This window comes from Mustela erminea, chromosome 5, assembly GCF_009829155.1.
Source record: "Mustela erminea isolate mMusErm1 chromosome 5, mMusErm1.Pri, whole genome shotgun sequence".
Lineage (NCBI taxonomy): Eukaryota > Metazoa > Chordata > Mammalia > Carnivora > Mustelidae > Mustela > Mustela erminea.
In genome coordinates this window covers 18,459,696-18,479,789 of record NC_045618.1, presented here as the reverse complement: position 1 = coordinate 18,479,789, position 20,094 = coordinate 18,459,696, and the positions used below count along the sequence as shown (strand labels likewise).

At 50.0% G+C, this 20,094-nt stretch overlaps 2 protein-coding genes across 8 annotated transcripts in view; one reads left to right on the top strand and one right to left on the bottom strand.

Annotated features, from left to right (window-relative positions):
• The window catches only part of TTC23 (tetratricopeptide repeat domain 23), a 101,722-nt gene extending 90,995 nt beyond the window's left edge, over window positions 1-10,727 (top strand). For 4 of the 6 annotated variants that reach the window (XM_032342173.1, XM_032342172.1, XM_032342174.1 and 1 more), the window contains exons 10-12: window positions 1,270-1,392; window positions 7,007-7,089; window positions 7,971-10,727. In XM_032342173.1, the coding sequence (XP_032198064.1) occupies window positions 1,270-1,392; window positions 7,007-7,089; window positions 7,971-8,085 (321 nt within the window). In that variant the 3' untranslated portion in view covers window positions 8,086-10,727. Of the gene's footprint in view, window positions 1-1,269; window positions 1,393-1,858; window positions 2,016-7,006; window positions 7,091-7,970 lie in introns of those variants that run through there. The other 2 variants (XR_004285612.1, XM_032342175.1) reach the window with 2 other exon arrangements.
• Window positions 10,700-20,094, bottom strand: part of SYNM (synemin) — a 26,992-nt gene continuing 17,597 nt past the window's right edge. The window contains exons 3-5 of one of the 2 annotated variants that reach the window (XM_032342168.1): window positions 19,644-19,711; window positions 14,478-16,927; window positions 10,700-13,641 (exon numbers count right to left, since the gene is read on the bottom strand). In XM_032342168.1, the coding sequence (XP_032198059.1) occupies window positions 13,303-13,641; window positions 14,478-16,927; window positions 19,644-19,711 (2,857 nt within the window). In that variant the 3' untranslated portion in view covers window positions 10,700-13,302. The remainder of the gene's footprint in view (window positions 13,642-14,477; window positions 16,928-19,643; window positions 19,712-20,094) is intronic. The other variant, XM_032342170.1, reaches the window with a different exon arrangement.

Sequence of the window (20,094 nt, the reverse complement as noted above, 5' to 3'; positions counted from 1 at the left end):
TCCTGGTTGCCCCGGATACCAGGAAATCCAGAGCACTTTTGGAGTCCCCACACAGCCCCGTGTTAGCCACACTGTTTTCAGGTGTGGTCTTGTTTATTTGTCCTTGATCCTGACTTTCCTAACGGTCACTGACTAAACCCATCGCCGGGCTGTGGCAGGTCCCCTCCAGTCCTTTTTGGGAAGAGAGGAAGGTCATGCCGTGAATTTCACATCAAAAAAATCCTGTTCCAAAAAAAAAAAAAAAAAAAATTCCTGTTCTTGGGTTGAGAAGCACGCTGGAAGACGTTCCAAGCACTCCTTTGTCCAAGCTGTTTATAAGTCAGTTGATGCGGTATAACCGTGGGAGCCGATGGTGGAAGAGATCAAGGTCATCCGGTTTTGACCTTATGTGGGGGAAAGGTGGAGCCTCCCTTGCAGGCTGTAGGCTAGGTGGGAATGAGAGAAGTCCACCAGCTGCCAGGAAGGGGCCCCATGAGGACAGTCCACGCACAGCACCCCTCCACCGTTGCTGTCCCTTAGAAAACATGGACAGCCCCACTCAAGGCTACGTTTGCTGTGGAAAGCACCTCAGTTAGGAGAACTATTGCTTGTGGGATGCTTAGTGTCTTCAAACTCCCTAAACTGGCCTCGGAGTCTGGAGGGCGCAGAATTGGGGGTTCTAGCGAACTGTCAGAGCCCCACTAGAGGAGGGACAACTAGAGGATGCCGAGTTTATGGGTGTATGGCCAGCGATGGAGGGAAAGGCAAACTCTCCCATGGAAATTCAGCGTGACCTTAAACAAGTGGAAAGAGTGATGGTCACGAGTAGCTGATGTGAGGGGCACCTGGGTGGCTCAGTTGGTGAAGCGTCTGCCTCTGGCTCAGGTCATGATCCTGGGGTGCTGGGATCGAGTCCCGCGTTGGGCTTCTTGCTCAGTGGGGAGCCTGCTTCTCCCTCTGCCTGTTGCTCTCTCTCTATGACAAATAAGTAAATAAAATATTTTAAAAATATATTTAAAAAAGAAATGGCTGGTGTGACCACACCGGTTCAGGAAGGACCCAGGTGACATGGCTGAGCTCCACATCAAGAGGGAAACCAGCCCCGAAAAGTCAGCCCAAAGGGGTTAGCTTGAAGAGGGTCCAACCTCTTGCTCTCTCTGGCGCTGAAACGGGCAAGTCCGGCTTCTGTACAAAAAGCTGGCTGCCTTGCCTGACACGTGGGTGCGCAGCCGGACCCCCCATGCTAGCGAGTCCCGCTGACACGTTTGTCCTCAAATATTTGTGTTGCAGCTGTCCTGGAGAAAGATGATGGTAGCTTGCTCCAAGACAGTGGCCAGGGGATGGAGCAAAGTCGTGGGGGAGTCGAGGGATGTCGATAAGGATGTAGAAGCCACGGCACATGGCAGCTCGGAGGTGAGGAGTGAGGGAGACGAGGATGCCGTGAACACTTCCTAGGGGGGCACTCAGTGGACACTCACGGAGAGCTTTGCGGATGGGGTCCACCCTTGGCAGCTGTGTGAGTGGCAGTCCATGGGCCCCCCCTTTCTTCCTCATCTCCCTCGTCCCTGGTCCTGGGGCCCCTGGTCCCACTTTAGCTGTCCTTGTGTCATGGGAGGCTTCCTGCCCACCTGTGCAGCAGGTGGGGCTCAGAATTAGTGGGTCTCCGGGTCAGGGAGCTGCAGGGGGGTGTGCTTGCATGATGTGTGCGTGTGTGAGTATGTGTGTGTGTGTGTGTACCTGAGAGAGAGAGAGAGAGAGAAGGAGAGAAGAACAGAGAAGGGGAATCAGTATCCTTCCTCAAACACTTCCCAGCCCTCCTTCCTGGGAACCCCCACCCCCCGACAGCCCTTCACAGGGCTGACTCCCCACCATCTTGCAGGTCTCAACTCACATGTCACCTTCAGCCTGCCCCTCTCTGCTGTGTCACTGAGGGGGACACAGGGTGGCAGATGGCGGGAGCTCGGCAAACACCTGCCACAGGAACGAGCGGCCATGGAGGATGATGCGGGCCCAGTGAGGGCAAGGCTGGTTCCCGGGTAGGGCTCGGGTGTACCCCTGTTTCTGCAGGAAAAATGCCAGCTGGGGAATTGTGTTCCGGTTTGTCCTTTCGGTTCTCCTAAGGTCATCATTTGAGTAAATCACTTCTGCCTGCCTGGTAAAGATTCGTCCGTGAAAGCCTATTTGTGTTTTTCTAAGCCTTGAAGACCTTTCGCCCTTCCACATGTTTTGGGTTCTGATATCTTTTTTTTCTTAATACCAGCCTTGAGAACTGACATGAACACAGGGCACAGGTCGTGAGTTTCTGGGTAATTCTCCGCCACAGGCAGGGAATATCTCCTATGACGGATAACGTGTTAAGAGGAGTATTGACTTCATATCACGAGAGTCGTTCTTTACAAACGTACCTTTCCCTGGCTTTGTTCTTCATTTCATATAAAGACAAAACACATGTGTTAGCATGACAGGCTTGGCATGGACCCTTACCAGGCGGGACAAAGTCTGTCACTTTTCCATAACTGAGCCACGTGGCCTTGCAGCTGGCTCTTCAGCTGATGGCCTTGCTGCCTGGCCTCTCTTAATGAGGAGGACATGTCCCATCAGCGATTCCATTGTCTGACGTTCCCTGATAAGAAGGGTGAGGCAGCTTCTAGGACTTAAGGCTGGAGGTTGATGGAGGAAGGGAGGGCTAAGCACCCCCGCAATCCAGTTCTGCTGGGAAATAAAGGAATGGCCTTGCAGACGGTCAGGACAAATGAGTTGCTTCAGAGGTGCTCATAAATAGGTAAACAGAGATTCTGGCCCAAACCAGGAGATAGGCTTCTTTGTGAGTTAAGGTAGTTCGCTGTTGGGGTTTTCTGAAGCCCAAGTAGACTGAGTCAGCTAACCTCCATGCCAGACCTGCCCCTGCCAAGCCACCCCCCCACCCCAACCACACTGGGAAGGGCACGAGCTCCGGGGCCCAGAGGTAGACCAGAGCTAGGAAGACACCAACCGATGGCTCCTATCCCAGCTGCTTTGTCTCAGGGGCCCCTTAGGAACCTAGCTCTCCAAACTCAGTCACTTCAAAAAGACTTTTTTTCAATTCCACATCAAATGCTTAAGGTTGTTTCTAAACGACCTCGGCAACCAGGAATGACTAAGCGAAGTAGCACTTAGCCAACAGCACTCTTGCAACTACTGAACTTGCCTGCCTTCGGAGGGCAAAGGTTTATCATGCTGCACCCACCAGGAAGCTCCCTTGCTGGAGGTTTCGGTAGCTGATGGATCCCTGGAGCCCTTTCGTCCAGCCGTGTCTTTGGGCTCCATATAGTCTGAGTTCAGAGGGGTATTTACAATGCGTGGCTCCCAGTAGGTTTAGTGAACAACCTATTGACCTGGTCTCTGTCGATGTCTATCTTTTTAACAAAAGAATCGAAACACCTATTTCACACAAAAATGCTTAAACAAATTTAGCTAAGGGGAGCACAACATTGAGAAATTGAATTTACGTTTCTTAGATAAATATGTGGTTATATAAACATTTTCTAGCAAGGGTCGGAGAGGGGTTATTTCACTCTTCTAAAAAGGTAGCTCTTGGAGACTATTCCAGCTCATGGGTGAATGATTCTTTCCTGACGTGGCGCCTGGTTTGGTGTCGGTGGGAGCTGTCCTTGTAAAGGAGATTAGGCAGGGGCTGAGGACCCATTTCCCTCTCTTAGTTGGCAACACTTTACATCTCTTACTTCAGCTAGAATTTGTAGCAGATCTTCTTAATGAGGATAAGTAGCCTTTATAAAAATCTATTAATGCCAGGAAGAGAAGAGTCTTGACTACTGGGGGTCTAGGGAGTAGGGATGGGGATGGGGGGCTCACCTCTCTTGGGCTTGAGTATTGATTATGACCCTCTCTCCTACCTCTAGTCTCTCTACAAACATTTTCCCCGGGAAAAAGGATCAGAACCCAAGGTCTAGAATGGAGGTCGCAGGTTAAACCAGTGAGAATTTGTCTAAGCTCTGTCAATTGCCATGTCATTGTTCCCAGGAATCTGTGACTATTTAGCTAGTAGGATGTCTTTCCCTAGGGATGAGGGGCCAGGGAGAAACCTCGGGAACCAAAGGGGTAGGATGGAAATTCCTCCTGACTTTTGGATTTTGGAGGCCATCTGTTAAGGCAGGGTAAATGGAGACCTCAGACTGTCTCAAATAATTATTATAATGTCAGTAAAATTCTAATGTCACAGTAAACGAGTTAGCACCAAGGCATGTTGACATCCGCTCATCTCAAAATGAGTTACATCGGGGGCACTCATAAATATGTGAACAGAGGAGTCGGGTGGGTTTAAAATTAGACCTGATCTTTTACACTGAGTTAAGGTATTTCTGGCCACATAGGAGAAAATGAAGTCCATTCTGGCAAAAATGTTAGCCCTGGATGGAGGCCTCTTACTGCCAAGCCAGAGGGAGGGGAAAGCTTGCTTGCTTCCTGCTTACAATCCCTTCCTGAGCACAGTCTCTGCCGGGGCCCTGCGTGGAGACGCCCCCAGGCTTCCAACAGCGGGGAGCCACGGAGGAGAGGAGGGCTGGAAATGTTCCCATCAAGTGTCGTGGGTGTCGATGAAACCCATCCCCAAAAGCAGTACAGAACTTTCTCAGGTTCCTGCATTTCCCAAGTTCACAGGTTATCTGTGAATTAAAGCAGTGTTGGCTGAACCCTGTGGAGTGAGCAGCACATTGCCTAGGCTGGACCTGGCCATGGCCCCAGTGCAGATTCAGAATGGTTGGGGCTTGCTGGATGGAGGGGGTGGATTTTGGAGAATTTGGATCATCTGCTAAATGGAATAACAGAACCAGGATGCTAATTCCTGGTGTTACATAATTCAGCCAACAGAATGACGATCTGTTATTTTAAAAGAGAACCCTGTCATAGCTTCGTCTAATAATATTTCTTTCCTCCAGAAGACAGCCCGGTTCTCAGACTCCAGAACCACTTTCTCAGTTCCTCAGATTGAACCAAACATTCAGACGGTTTTGATATTTTCCACATCTTACAAAGACAAAGCATTTTGGCTGCTTGCATTTGAATTTTCTCGAAGACCTAAAAACGGTTGGCAGATCAGAACGAATAAACAGTCTTCAGTACAAAGTCCTCAAACCCTCACACTTTTTTTTGACTCAAGCTGTTACCATGTAGAAAAACCAATTTAATATTTTAAAAATATCAAATATTTCAGATATGCAGAAAAGCATGAAGAATGTAACAAACACCTTTGAGCTCATTAATTCAACAAAAGCAATAAGACATGACCCTACAGTTGAAGTCCCCACTCTTCCCTTTCCCCACCCCACTTCCAGATGACCACTGTCCTAAATTTGATATCATTCCCATGTTTTCTTAATTATTTTACTATGGCCTTGCTTTACATGTTTCTTAAGCTTCATATAAACGATATACATAATATATATTCTAATAATATACAATATATCATGCATTCATCTGTAGTTTGCTTTTTTTGGTCTATGATCATGAGATTCATCTACATGTGGACACATACAAGCACATCAAAAATCTATATGATACTTCACGAATACAGTACATCTATGTCACAATTTACCTATCCACTACTAAATATTGCCAAGTTGTTCTAAAAAGTGGTCATACCAATTTCAACACCCACAATCAATTTTAAAAAAAGTTTTTCTTGCTTAATACCTTTGACAGAGCTTGGTATTATCATGATCAGGCTAGGACTTTTGCAATGTAATAGATGAAGGGACAACCTCATTGAAGTTTTAGTTTGCGCTTCTGAATACTAGTGAGCTTAGGTGTGTTTATTAGCCACTTAGTTTTCAACTTGTTTGAATGATATGTTTATGTCTTGATTATTTCCTATTGGTAGGTTGCTTTTCCTATACCTTATAGGAATTCTTTGTGTGTTCTTAATACTAATCCCTTCTCAGTATTGTGCGAGTATTTTCCCTCATTGTCTTTTGTCCTTTCCCTCTTTGTGCTTTGCCTAAGGTGAATTTTGGTGCATAGATGTTTTGAATTTTAATACAGTTAAATTTTATCAGTCTTCTACTTTTGGTTTGTCTGGGTCTTGTTTAAGAAATACTTCCATGCCTCAAGATGATAAAGATAAATCTTTGATGCTTTCATCCGGAAGTTCCACTTATTTTCCAGTTCAGTTCTTGCCCCTAGATCCTTCAGGGCCACTTCTGTCATCTCTCAAGTGTTGGATCCTCTTCTGTGTCCTATAGATCTATTTTTCTATCTCTGGATGAAAACCATTTTTGGGTTTTGGCCATTTGGGAGCAAAACTTTCATCTTTATCCTTTCCTTGAGTTTTCCCTTGCCTGGTCCAGGCAACCAAATGGCAACCCAGTATGGAGAGGGGAGAAGTCAAGCCAGAGCTAGCCCTGGGTAAAGACATAGGCTGAACAGTTAACTGCTAAGAAATTATTGTATAGTAATGAATATAAAAATCGCATGTAAGATAAAGCATTTTTTAACAACAACAATAAGCAAAAGCATTAAAAAACTTTTCTAGGCTATTATAAGCCTCATTTTATTTATTTTTTTTAAAGATCTTTTCTTTATTTATTCGACAGACAGAGATCACAAGTAGGCAGAGAGGCAGGTGAGCGGGGTGGGCGGAGGCAGGCTCCCCACTGTGCAGAGAACCCAATGTGGGACTCGATCCCAGGACCCTGAGATCATCACCTGAGCTGAAGGCAGGGGCTTAACCCACTGAACCACCCAGGCGCCCCAAGGCTCATTTTAAAATGCAAACTAGAGGCCATCCCCAGTCAATAACAATGCTGTTACCTTATTTTCTAAAATGATTATAAACATAGTTTGCATACAGCTTGTCCCAGGGAGTTCTGTGAAATAGTGTTAAAACTTTACATGTGTTTCCTAGATCCCTCAGAGGATCCAAATTGAAGGTGAGGCATGGGTCTTTATTCCATTCAAGAGAGACTTGTTTTTCCTGCAAAACGCTTGCAGTGGCACTTGTATGACCTCATGATTACTACTTGGTGTCCTGCAGTGTCTTCAGATTCAGACCCTCTTGTACGGAGCGCAGGACAAGAGGACTCTGGCCACCCAGCAGACGGTGGACGTCCTGTCCAAGTGAGTTTGTTTCCACTTACACTGTTTCCTTTGCCATTCTGATCTCAAAGGAAGCTGGTTCTATAAGGGTCTGTAGAGCTTTCCGTGGAAAGTTTTACTAACTGACTTCCCGTAACTCACCAACTGGGCAGGACCCGTGGTTCCTTTGAAAACCCAGCTGTAAAATAGCTCCCTTGCCCAGATACTAAGAAGAAATTAGCTCTTGAATCATGTCAGAAACACATACTAGGATTCTCCCTCCTGGAGATCAGCGCCTGCCCATCTGCTCCCCTGCCGGAAGACAAAGGCACAGTGTGCTGTAGGTTGGCCTGCTAGCGGCCTTCTTTGGCTTCCCTTCATTCTCAGGGTGCCTGTCAGGGTTGAGGGAGGGGGTGCCGCACTGAAAGCCCTCTGACTTCTCCATGAAGGCTGATCCCAAGTCTTTCTCAGCCTGTGAGCAGGGAACAGGCCGCACCCTCACAGAGCCTGGGTCGCTCAGAGCCGGTGGGCAGATTGCCAAGGAAAGATCCTGAGAGCATGGAAGACGGGGAGGCAGCCAGCAGGGGGCACTGTCTCCAGGCTGACCCCCTGAGCCAGGGACCCCTTTAGCCCTGAGCCAGCAAGTCCTCCAGTCCCAAACTCTCTGCCTGTGTTCCGCTCACTGAGCCAGCCAAGGGCTGATTCTCTCAGCACAGTGACAGTGGTCGTGAGGAATTAGAAAGCAGGAGAAAAAAAATCCCGTGCCAGGATTCTCTTCTATCATCCCTCCCCAGGCCCCTTGAGGACTTGTAGCTCAGCAGCTGCGAGGCTCCCCTTCACCGCGGCAAGGGCTGGGCCTGGTGGGGGAACCGTGAGGAGGTCTGAGGGACACCACACTCACCTCACCTTCTGCTCCTTTGCAGGACCCCAGAGGTGGCGGTGAAGTCCAGGCAGGCCCCAAAAGCCAAACCAGCGTTCTACACGGGCGTGGCCCAGCACACTGTGCTGGGGAAGGCCAGGCCCAACATGGCAGACTGAGACCACCGCTCCCCCCAACTCCCCTCCCCGCAGAGAGAGCTTTGGTCACGCTCGGGCGCTGACACTGAGGTGACCTATCAACCTCTCCAGCAGGAAGATGGAATTGGACAGACTGTCAGGGCTGTTTGCTCCCGCAGGCCCCAGATATTGCGGATTTCCTGCGGGCCACATTTTGACTGTGGACACCCTTGGGAGTGATCTGGTGCTTCTATAAAGAATTTTTCTTTTTTTACCGCCCAACTGGTTTTTCTTGCCAACAAAATTTTTTACCCATCAGCGCTACTGGGGCTGCAAAACCTCTCTTCACAAGTTGACAACCTCTGGTGTGTGAATACAGGGTACGGCACCTGTGCATAGAGAGCCCCTGGCCTAGACCTGGAGTCAGATTTGGAGCAATAAAATTCTGGAAAAAGCCCCCCTTCTTACAGGAAGATAATAGGGATTGAAAATAAAATGCTAATGAGAGGAATCTTGGAAGTGCTGGGGTTGATGTTTTGAAAATGAAGCCTGCCTCAGAGTTGTTTGGAGCCTAGAGAGGGGCAGGAGGAAGCTTCTCTTTACTTGTGCAGTCATTCACCAAATGGGGCTGAACATCCGTTGAGAGCTGGGGACACAATAGTAACCAAGACACAATGTCCCTGTCCCCTCAGATCTTGCTCCCCCAACATGCACGCAGCACTAAACATAATGGTGAGATTGGTAACAGAGGGAAAGAGCCCAGTAAAGCGAGGCAGGGAGTGAATGGTGGTAAATGGGCTAGAGGTCAGGAGAGGCAGGGTAAGGGAGTGAGGGCAGCTGAGCAGGAGTGAGGCTGGCCTGGAGAGGCTGCGGGGGAGGGCCACTGACTCCCTGGTCTCTACTCCGGGCAGAAGAAACATGGCTGCCCTCTGGAGATTTTTTTTTTTTTTTCCAAGTCGGTGCAGCCCTTGGCCCCCTGCTCCCCTGGCTTTCTCTGGGTTCAACATGTGAGGTGGGGAGGATGGAGTGGGACAAGCGCTCGTGTCCCACAGTGGTCTTCAGTCTCCTGCGGGGGCTGGGGGAAGCCATCACCACTCGAGAATGGAAGAGCAGAGTGGGAAATTTTGAGCACTTCCCTTCACACCGTCAGCAATGAGAGCCAGTGCTGGATAGAGGGCAGAGTAGGCAGTGGGTGGGAATGGGCTGTGGGCGGCGCTGTTCCTGCTCCTTCCCACCCTCATCCCATGGACCGTGGCCCAGCTGGGCCAGTGGCTAAGATGGCAGCGGGATGTGGCCCAGACCCCCATCCTCTCCAGCACCCAGTGGGAAACCCAGAGCCACTCTGGTTCCAATTGTGCAGGATGCTGCCTCAAGAATTGATGGGGGGAAATAAACCCAAAAGGTCATGACAGGGCAGAGAGAGAGGCAGGGTCCCCAGTCCCCTTTGGAAATTGTGACAGCTGCCCACCCCAGCCACCCCTACTGGTACCCATTCACCCAGACAGACCTGCGGTGGGATGAAGTCACGAGGCGTGGTCACCCCTCACCAAGTGTCCCATCTGATTGAAGACATGGTTTCAACGTGGATGGTGGACTAGGCATTTTGAATATATACCACACTGGAGTTGGCCAGGGACTGAACGTGTACGTCCAAAATTCCTGATGATGCCCTAACTCTCAGTGTGAAAATGGGGGGCCTCTGGGAGGTGATGAATATGTGAGAGTAGAGCCCCATGGATGGGATTAGTGCCCTGATCAAAAGGGACACGAGACATGATCACTGTCTCCACCACGTTAAGACCCCACAAGATGACCATCGGGCAAAGCGGACAGACAACCACAACCGGCACCGAATCCACCAGCACCTTGATCTTCAACTTCCGGCCCCCAGAACTGGGAGAAATAAATGTCCATTGTGAGAGCCTCCCAGTCTATGCTGTGGCCACAGCCTGGGCACACAGGAGTCCATGCTGGGCTTCTGGGGGAAAAACAGTGAATTCTTATGGGACTTCTTCCTTTCTGCCTTTCTTGGAGGATAAAATCTTGGGGTCATAGAAACTAAAATGCGTTTTAAATAATAGCATCCCTACCCCAGGAAAGAATGAATTTAGGAATGGCCCGCCCAAACATCTCTTGTCTATTAAATGTGTTAACTTCAGCAGGAGAGGAAGACTATAGATATTTGTGGTCTTCGTGGTAAAAAGTTATACACAGGTAAGTGTATCTAAAAACTCTTCTGTGTCTCAAACAGTTGCAAGTTTTTCAAGCATCTAAGAAACAGCCATGATTTACTAACCTCTCCAGTCTACACTGGGTTCACTGGGTGAACCAACCATGCTGGTGTGCCTCGGGCTGTCCTGGTTTTAGCACTGAATGTCCTATGTCCTGGGAGACACCTCCATCCCAGGCAACAGTGGGATGGTGGTCACCCTACGGCACTAGCCTTCCAGGCTGGGATGACCACATTCTTACCACAGACTGTCCGTCTGTATTTGGATACAAGCCATCTGGGTTTTGCTCTGTCTGCCATGCTTTCTAGTTCTGTGTGAACAATGCCAAGTTCTAATTCAGGTAAGGGACTGGACCTTCTCAGACAGAGTCTCCCCAGTGAATCTGTGCCACTACTTAAAAAAAAAAAAAAAAAAAACCATGCATGTAAACACATATATTTTAATTCGAGTTTACATAGAAACCACAAAAATAGCTACTAGAAAACATTCATTCTCTCCAGGAACAAGGTGGGGTTTGTTTTTTCCCTCCGATTTTTATTTTTATACATTCTTGTGACATCTCCCTCTGTAGGGAACAGGAGCTTAGAAAGATCAGCTTTTTTGATGATTCCATCCTCAATATACATCCGAAACGATACAATATCGCAACCGCCCGCGGGAGGGTGAAAAGCATTCTCTTAATACTGTTCTGTGTCCACAATGGTAAATACTGGTTCTGTCCCTCCCCCAGAGCTGATTTCTGTTGCCTCCAGAGCGACTGGTTTTAAAGGACCCGGAGCTATGGGGCTGATCTGCACAGTGTGGAGGCCTGCCCTGCTCTCGGGAGTCCGCATCCGCGAGCCCTCCCAGCAGATGCGCGTTCTAACATGGAGATATAAATGAAGGCCTCGGATATTTTCCAAATAGAGGTGGGTCGTGATAGGAATCATCTGTCCTCGTTAGTACGCATTTACCAGATCACAAGGCGGGGGAGGGCCATCAAACTAAGCCCACTCTGACTCACAGAAGAGACTCTCCCCATCTTCAGTCTGTATGGACATCAAACCCATAGGCTGTCCCTTTGACCAACAAATCAAGGTGATTTCTATACCTTTCTACTTCTACAGACACCATCACCTACTACTGCTAACAAAATCAGCCCGTCTCTGTACTAGAAATAAGGAGCCTCTGTTTGCAAAGCTGTCGCCTCTGGACCAGTTTGTGACAGGTACTAGCTCATCTGGCCGACAGTGACGGTTCAAATGGGCAAGTCAACTTTGTCTACCCCCGTATTCGGTGTTTGTCAGATCATCCTGAAAGCTTTGCTGCCTCCCACCTCCACTTATTAAGAAAATACGCTCTCCCTGGACTATCGGCTGTTGCCATTTCTGGGGGCTGAGGAGATGGAGGTCTTGGGGGCCACAGAGCCACACTGTGTGACACCCCCCCCCGCCAACTCCTCGTGCCATAACCACCACCCCCATCACCATAACCTACTTGAGGCTGCTGTCACTTCGAATCGTTATTCCTCAGCTCACTACCCACAGCTCTAGCTTCTGTGTTAGAGGAAATACAGCTTCAACTTGACATGCCAGGAACAAGCTTGGATTAAAATAATGCTATGCTGTGAGAGATACTATCTTTGCGTGAGGCCAGACCTTTGCAGATGGAAGCCTTAAAAGTAATGCCCTTATGTAAAATAAAAGCACCCTCTCTCTAGTATCTTACACTCTGCGATATAGACTTGAAGGTCGGCATCCTATGGCCCGGGGTGGGTAGGGCCTTGGCCTTCCTCCAGGGACCCCTCCTGGATGCTTCAGTGCCGGACAGCCAGACAGGGGCCCAGCTCCTTCCCCCCAAACATCATCTTCTCTTCAACGTTAGTATTCTCTCCCCTGAGCAAACGACCCCAATGGTAACGATTTCTGTTAAAAGCTCAAAAACTTCCTCGAGGCCAATGCTTGTTCTCCATCCCCAAGGCTCTGAGTTCACAAAGACCTCGGACCTTTCCACGGTGGGCTCAAAGGGCTTGTTTGGGGGGCACCGTCCGCCCTGTGCTCCCGGGGTCACTGCACGACCATCTGGGAAGCCAAGTTCTTGTCCGAGAATCAATGGTCTCTTTATGGTGTTTGGATCTGCCTCCCACCAGGGAAATTCAATGTGAAGGTGCTGAGGGCTAAGGTGCAGAGAAGCTCCAGAACTTGGGTTGTAACAAAAAAGGCTATTTAGACCACGTACTACTTAACCACCTAGTGCTGCAAGGAAGTACCCGAAGCTAGTTCCAAGGATCATTTACCCTGCACACGCGGGCCCAGTGCAGGGTTCTGGGACCTGTGCACACATAGCAGGTATATGAGGGACTTGAAATACCACATTAGGCTGAGGCCATCCTCTCCATAAATAAAACACTATATATATTTTTTTTTATAAAGCTCTGCACATAGAAAGCAATTCATTCATGTCTTATAGTGAATTTAACTTTTTCCTAAAGATAAAAATCATTTAGAGCCTTTTTTTTTTCCTTAATGGAAGCAAGCTGCTTCCTTCCTAGGATTTCTTTTCGAGAAGACTTAGAAAAATGCATACATTTTTCCTTTCCGATGCTAGTCTTATTACTTCATATGAGCACATGCAAATAAGATTGACTCGTAAATATATTACTTGGATTTTGTCACCATATAGGCATCTGACCTATGGATAGTTAATTATGATTTTATACACACGTGAGGCATTTCTGTGACCAGGAGCAGAACTGGTAGAAACTGCCTCTAGGAGTGGAGAGAAAACTCCAGGAAAAGGAACTTTGAAGACTAAAATGATAAAAAATATTTCTGTCAAAGTTCCAACTCAAAAATAAAATTCCAATGCCTTTAAAGGCGTGAATTAATTTGAAACCTTTACAGATGACAATGTAAATTGACATCGCCCGGAGCACTCTGGCGAAAGAAAAAGGGGGCGTCTTCATAAAGAGTGAGCCTCCCTCCTTCTAATTAGTAAAGGCCTCTGTGTGTTGCCATGTTACCAAACACCACTGAAAAGGAAATATTGATCAAAACCAGTGTCCCTCACTGTCCTCCTCCTGATTGTCTAGATAGAGGAGGGCCACTTTCTTTTCATCTGAAATCACCGACCTTTGGTCTACCATCCTCTGTAGCTGCACCGTTTTGTCAAACTCAGCCTGCTCCTTGCCCTTTTCCCCGGGGACTTGGTGTCCGTCCCCAGCAGAGCCCTGAAAGCTCCCACCAGCCACCCAGGCCTTCCCGCTGCCCCCATTTCTCCAGGCACCAGGGTCAGGGGTGCCATGTGCGGATGCTTCTGTCCCCACGGGGAAGATGACTGTGGTCTCTCGTGTCCAGCGGGGGGTCACTTCTATGTTACTCACGTCCACCTGAAAGGGAAACGGGGTGTCTTTGGGCCCCAGGGCCACCCGCCTTAGCACTCTGTGGCTGTCTGCTAATTTGCCTCGCTCGAGGGAGCCCACTGAGGAAGACCACTGTTTGTGGAGGTTCTGGATGCTGCGGGACCCAGCCCAGTGTACCTGCTAACGCCCGAGGCCTCTTCTGCCCCTAATGCATCTCCCACACTGGTCTCCTGAGGCAACTGGGAACCAGGCCTTGGGAGGCATCCTCTCTGGTCACCAGGATCTCACCATGCACAGAGTACCTATGGGCAGCCTGGCTCCCGTCTACCGAGCCTTGTCCGTGGGCACTGCTGTGCCATTTGCTAAGTGCTCTGGGCAGGGAGACGATCTGCTCAGCGGCTAGATGTCCCCGAGACCTGATTTTGACCTGCCCAATGCATCTGCCTTTCCTTGACCAAGCTTCTGTGACACCCAACCCCCTTTTGTCTGAGGGCTGTGACCTAGATTTGCTCACGGAACCCCCTTCTAGGGCCAACCCGAAGGGGCCTTACAGAAGTCTGGGGACCCGCAGACTCTCAGCTTGAAGATAATCACTGCCCTTCCCCACCCTTAGAAATGGGGCCTGAAAAATAACTTCCCTTTCAGGGTGAGACTGTTTGGAGCCAAACACACTGTGCCTCTGTGTCTGTGGAAAGCTCCATGGGGCCAGGCTCTCCTGCGCACACCTCGCCCAACTCCTGAGAGGCAGGGACAGATCCTGGGAGGAAGACTTGACTTTGATCAGGACCCAGGGTGAGGTGCCTCCCAGACCAGGTGGTGCCGGCCGAGCTGGCTGCCTGACTTAAGTCACCTTCTCCACTTACCTCCACCACCTGTGCCGTGGGTCCCTCGTGGGAGACGTGCTCAGTCCTCCAGATGCCAGCGGGGCCTACCTGAACGCGCCTCACAGACCGGCTCACATCCTCGAGCACGTGCGACTGGGCAAAGGCCCTCGGGCTGGTGACTTCCACGGTGGCCGACACGGGCCCCTGGGACGTGACCGGCTCTGTGCTGGGGGAGGCCCGGCCAGCCTCGTCCTCCTCACCGTGGGGGTGGTACAGCTCCTGCGTGGCCCAGCGCCTGAAGCGGAGGCCGGCCCCCGGGGCCTCCGCCGCGCTCTCCCTGTCTGGGCTCCCGGGGCCCGGGCTGTGCTGCCTGGCCAGACTGTCTTGTACCACCGACTCCACAACCTTCTCGATCTCCCCGGCTTCGTCTTTGCTCAGCTCCTCCAGATCCAACTGATTGGCGTCCACAGTTTTTGAGAGGTTCACTTCGGCAACCAAGGTCACGGCCCTCCCGCCAGAGGTATGCACTTTCTTGACGTCGACGGACATGTTTCCGGGCCCACCCTGACCCTCTCTGGTGAGGGCCGACAGCTCTTCCTTCACGCGCTCTGGAAGATTCTCCTCCAGCTGCCCGATAACTTCCACCAGCTGGTGTCGGGGCTCCTTGAAGGCCCCCTTGATGGACATATGGATCTCGTGTGGTATCTTAATCTCCTTCTCGATGACTGTGGGTTCAGCATGGAATTCACCACTTCTAGTTTGTTCTTTCCAGTGAGTAGGACCCGCGTCCTCCTCCGGTGGAGCTTCCCAGACATCTGGTGGTTTCACCACCGTCTCTCCCGACCCATCTTCCCTCTTGGTTCTTCTCCGAGACCCGGGCACAATCTCATCTTGCCAAGAATACCGGATGGTGGACTCTTCTTCAATGTGGATCTGCCCATACACGGAGCCCTCGTCCCTGTCCTGCCCCCCAGGGTGCTCATCAGGCGTAGACACAAAGTAACTCTGCTCTCCCCCTTCCGAGTCGCCCGCCTCCGTGACTTCTTCGACGTGGGTTACGCTCTCATGGGGCCACCTGGTCTTTTTACGCTGGTTTCCTGAGAACGTGACGTCTGCTCCTCTGTAACTTTCTTCCTCCTCAACAAGCCCCTTGGAGCCCGGAGACACATCGTCCACCTCCTCCACTTCGAACGGGGTGGAAAACTCCTCTGCCTTCTCGCCACTGACGTAGCTCATGGGTTCCTCGACGATCTCCACGTTGACGACCCTCGCCCTGCCCTCTCTTCCTTTCAGACCCAGGTTGATGATGTCTCCTATCATCTTCCCGGCCGCCTTTCCCTTCAGGTCCACCTCCTGAATGTCCTTGCTCAGAAGGTAGTCCAGGCCGGCTTCGTCTGACACATCGACCTCCTCCGTCAGTCTCGACTCCACGACGATCTCGGTCTTTGTTTTCCTGTCACCGGGAAGCTCTTTCCTGTCCACGTAAGTGACCTTTGTGTCTGGAAAAGCATCAGCAGACGCCTCCGCCTCTGGAGACTGGGTGAATTGCTTCAGGATGCTGGACACGATGTGTTCTGCCACGGTTTCGGTCGTGGACTCGCCCTTCGGCGAGCTGGCGGTGTCGCCGGGGCCCAGCCTGAACCGGGCCTCCCGGGTTTCCACGCCTCTCCCGGTACCGTCACGAGTGTCCTCCCGTGGGGGCGTCTGGAAAGCTTTTGGGGCCACCTGTGGCGAGCTCTCCCGGGAGACTCCTAGACTGATGGGTACCTCTCTCTCTCTCACGCTTTTCTCCTGCGCCGACTCCCTCCCTCTCCCCTTTTCCCTCAGTTGCTGGCTTTCTCTCATTCTTGCTTCTTTATCTAACTTTGTCAGCTCTTCCCACCTTAGGTTTCTCTCCTCTGAAGCCCTCTCTTTGGAATCAAACATCTTCTCTTCCCACTTTTTCTGGACGGTTCCTGGCCTGTTTCTGTCTTGTTCCTTCGTGGCGTCACCTTCTGTCTTTGTCACAGCGATGGTCCTCTCACTCGACCAAGTGCTTTGGAAAGAACCTGTGGACACGTCACCCCGGGGTTCTCGGTAGGACTTGGAGGCCACAGCAGACTCTCGGGCCGCACGGGCAGAGGTGTCCTGTGGAACCGCGGTTCTCGGCCTCTCAGGGAATGTTTTCACCGGAGCTTCAGTATTTCTTAAAAGACTGTGTGTTGAAGAGAAAGTTCTGAAGTTGGTTGGACTCTTGGAGATTTTCTCATGTGAGTTGGAAGTTTTTCCATAAGTTGTTTCCTGCCGGGTGGTGGTCCGGGAAGAATATTCTGAACCCAGGAGGCCTCTTCCGGCTGCACTCCCAATGGTGGGCTGTGCCAGCAGGTGCGGGCGCCGCGTCAGGCTGTGGCTGAAGTTGGCTGCGGGTGCTTTCTGCCTTGCAAACCGATTCCTCTCATTTTCCCTCTGTAACACCGAGCTGGCGTATCGATAGGACGTGCTCCTGAGCTCTGCAGAAAAGGACAGGGATCGTTACGTTCTTTCAACTCAAACCCCGTAGCGCCATCATAAAAGCGCACGGTCACGGCAAAACGAGCGTTCTAAATGAGAGACTGTCGGTCCCCAAATCATTTCTTCTGGTGGTTTTAAAAATCCTGTTACAATAAAACACAGCACGACACATGCTTCAAACCAACACCTTTCTCCGGTTACCGGTCTGAAAACGTCATGAATCTTCACACACGTATCAAAGGCGTGATCGTAGAGCATGGTACATGCAGCAGAGAGGCCCGGGGTGCCTGTTTCCAGGACTGAAATGTCACAATGTCATGTTAATTTGGAAACATTCATTTTGACTTTGTTGATCTAAGTTTCTGAGACACGTTTCAGCGGATTAGAGCTTTAGTGCAGGATTACTAAGGACCAGCCAGCATTGTCCCTCCGCCATCCCATGGGTTCTTATTTGCCGTTGGTTTCCACGTTGGGCCAACAAGTCCTGCAGAATTTAACTTTTTCGAAGGCTCCCTGACTTCTACTTTTACCCTTCTATTTTTACAAACTTTTCATCTGATAGGGAGAAAGAGCCTGAAGCCGACCAGGCACCAGGACTACGGTCTGTTTTAATGTCAGAATCCTGGGTGTGGGAGGCCAACCGCAGGGCTCCCTGCCTGGCTTGGGGTCACCCACAGAGGGTGCTACCCTGCGCATGTCCAAACTCCACCACTAGAGGACCCGTTCTTCGGAGTGGCAGCTGGTATTTCGAAGGTGCCCGGAGAGCGCCCCCTGGTGCCTGCCACACCCCATCTGGCTGAGCCAGGGAAAGCCTACTCCCCCAGCTTGGTGTCCCTGTCATGGCAGCCAAGGGCAGGGGCCCCTCGAGGACAGATCCCAGGACACAGGAGAGAAGCCAGGCCAGGACATTTTCTATGAATATTCCTCTTTTCAAATCAACATACTAATCCTGAACAGAGATGCTCCAGAAGATGAACTCCTAGAAAAGCACAGGAAGCATCTGGTTTTTAATTAAGGTCCACGGAGAAATATGGAAGATGACAGACTGGTTTCAGGTTTTATCACCTTGTGGGCAAGTGGCCAGGATTATTCTAGACCATATTACAGAAGAAACATAAGCGTCTCCATAAGCACTGAGAAATTCACTATGTAGGAACACATCTGTACGTGTACTCAGTGAATAGTTAATGGGTATGTATATCATACAGGACAGAGAATGATCTGGAAGCTCAAAGCTTCATGAAAGATTTCATTGCCCGTCCTCTTTCTTCTAACTCTCCTTGCTTTTGGCATAATCTGTAACGGCCAGACTAAGTTTAGTTTACAAATACTGTCTCTGTATCCTTTAAAAAGCTTGACAAAACAATCAAGGAATGAAACAGAGGCTCCCAGGAGCCCTCCTGCTGAGCTCTTCCTAGACCGGTGACCACAGCTCAGCAGAGATCCATCAAGCCCTAGCCTTAAACTGTTGGTTCCCCCCCAGTCTGGCCCTACCCCTTTTCTCTTCTCTCCCAGCTAAGTGAAGACTTATGTACCCTCAAGTACAAAATGTAGCTAAGTAAACCTTGAAATTGGGTGAATGGTATCTTTGGCTTTTGTCAACCTTACTCGCAAAATCAGAAGGCAAACTTGTTGGATGCTGTCTACGACCAAATCCGAACCAGTCACAGATACCTGGAACCAAAACCGTGGTTCTCAACCCAGTGACCTTTGAAAGCTGTGAAGCGCCTAAAAGGGCTGCAATTTTTGAAAAATAAAGATGGAGAGTGTTTTTTGTTTGTTTGTTTGTTTGTTTAAATCTGCTATCTATCCAGATTGGCAGTTAACCAAATGTTCTCTGGATTCAAGTACCAAAGACGTGCATTCCCAAAGTGCCACGATTTTGAATATGGTAACAGTCAGGGAGACTGAAACCCTGCTGAGTTAGCCGGAGACTGAGCGTACTGTACGTAATTCAATCTGTCCTTCCTCGGCCAGAAAGCCCTTTAAGTTCCGTAGGGTATTAAAAGCTTTTTTTTTTCTTTTTCCTAAAGTCATTCTACAGGTTCTTAGGGTCCTTCTAACGGACGCTACCCTGTTCTGTGGGTTCTGCGGCTACCAGGAATATGAGCTTTATTCTGCAGCCTCCGGCCTCCATCAAGACGGACCTCAGGGCTCCCAAGGACACTTGCGGCATACACCAACCTGACCTGCCTAGGCCGACCCGGGGCAATACAAATGGTGTAACCGTTCCCACCTCTGCCTCTCGTGGGGCAGCAAGTTCCAGAATGTTGACTCCATGCTTCACGGAGTCACACCTCCCTATACTTGTGTTAAAGCTGTAAGTCTTCCAGTGTGTAAAGGGCATAGGGCGGTCCCTCCAAAGGGTGGGATACACAGGCGCCCGCCCAGCCTCTCCCCCCCTCCCCCTCCCCCTCGTCTCCACCAGCCCCTTTGCCTCCCTCCCCTACTGGCCAGAGGAATCAATGAGTTTCCTGAGCGTTTCCCACACATTCCCGTTTACATTCTTACTTAAACCACGAGACCCGTTAAATAAAATCTATTTGGGACTTGACAGAGGGAAGAATAACATTCACCTGAAGAAAAAAAAAAATCCTGTCTAACCCCAGTTCTTCCAGGCAAATGATGCTTTCCAATTTAACCATTTAACAGAATGAAACTGTTCAGATGGAAAACGTCCCAAAATTAAATAATTGGCTTTTCTTCTATTTTTACCTTGTGGTATGTTTTCAATGCGCTCAGTCAAGATTATCTCTGGATTGCTCTCGCCTTCCAGTAAGGCTCTGTAAAAATAATTTAAAAAAAAAAAACAACAAAACTCATCAGGAAACAGAAGAGTGAGATGTGCTGCTATAAGTCACGGTACGTAGTACTTGGCCAGTGACCACAGTGCCACAGTGCCTTGTGTTTTAGGACTCGTGTCTGAAGACACAGCACCGGAGGGGCGCAAAGCCCGCTCGGCAGGCCTGGCTGGACAGAGCGATGAACAGCGGTGAGGGCTACGGAAGTTTTGGAGAGGAAAGCCCTTCTGGAAAACCCTTCTAAACCCAGGATGAGGGGAAGGAGGAGGTAGACCGGTGAGGACCGAGGAGGGTCTGTCTGGCGGTCAGCGGTCTGTCTGGCTCATCTGGGAAGCAGGGAGGGGCCCACACATGGCACGTCACCC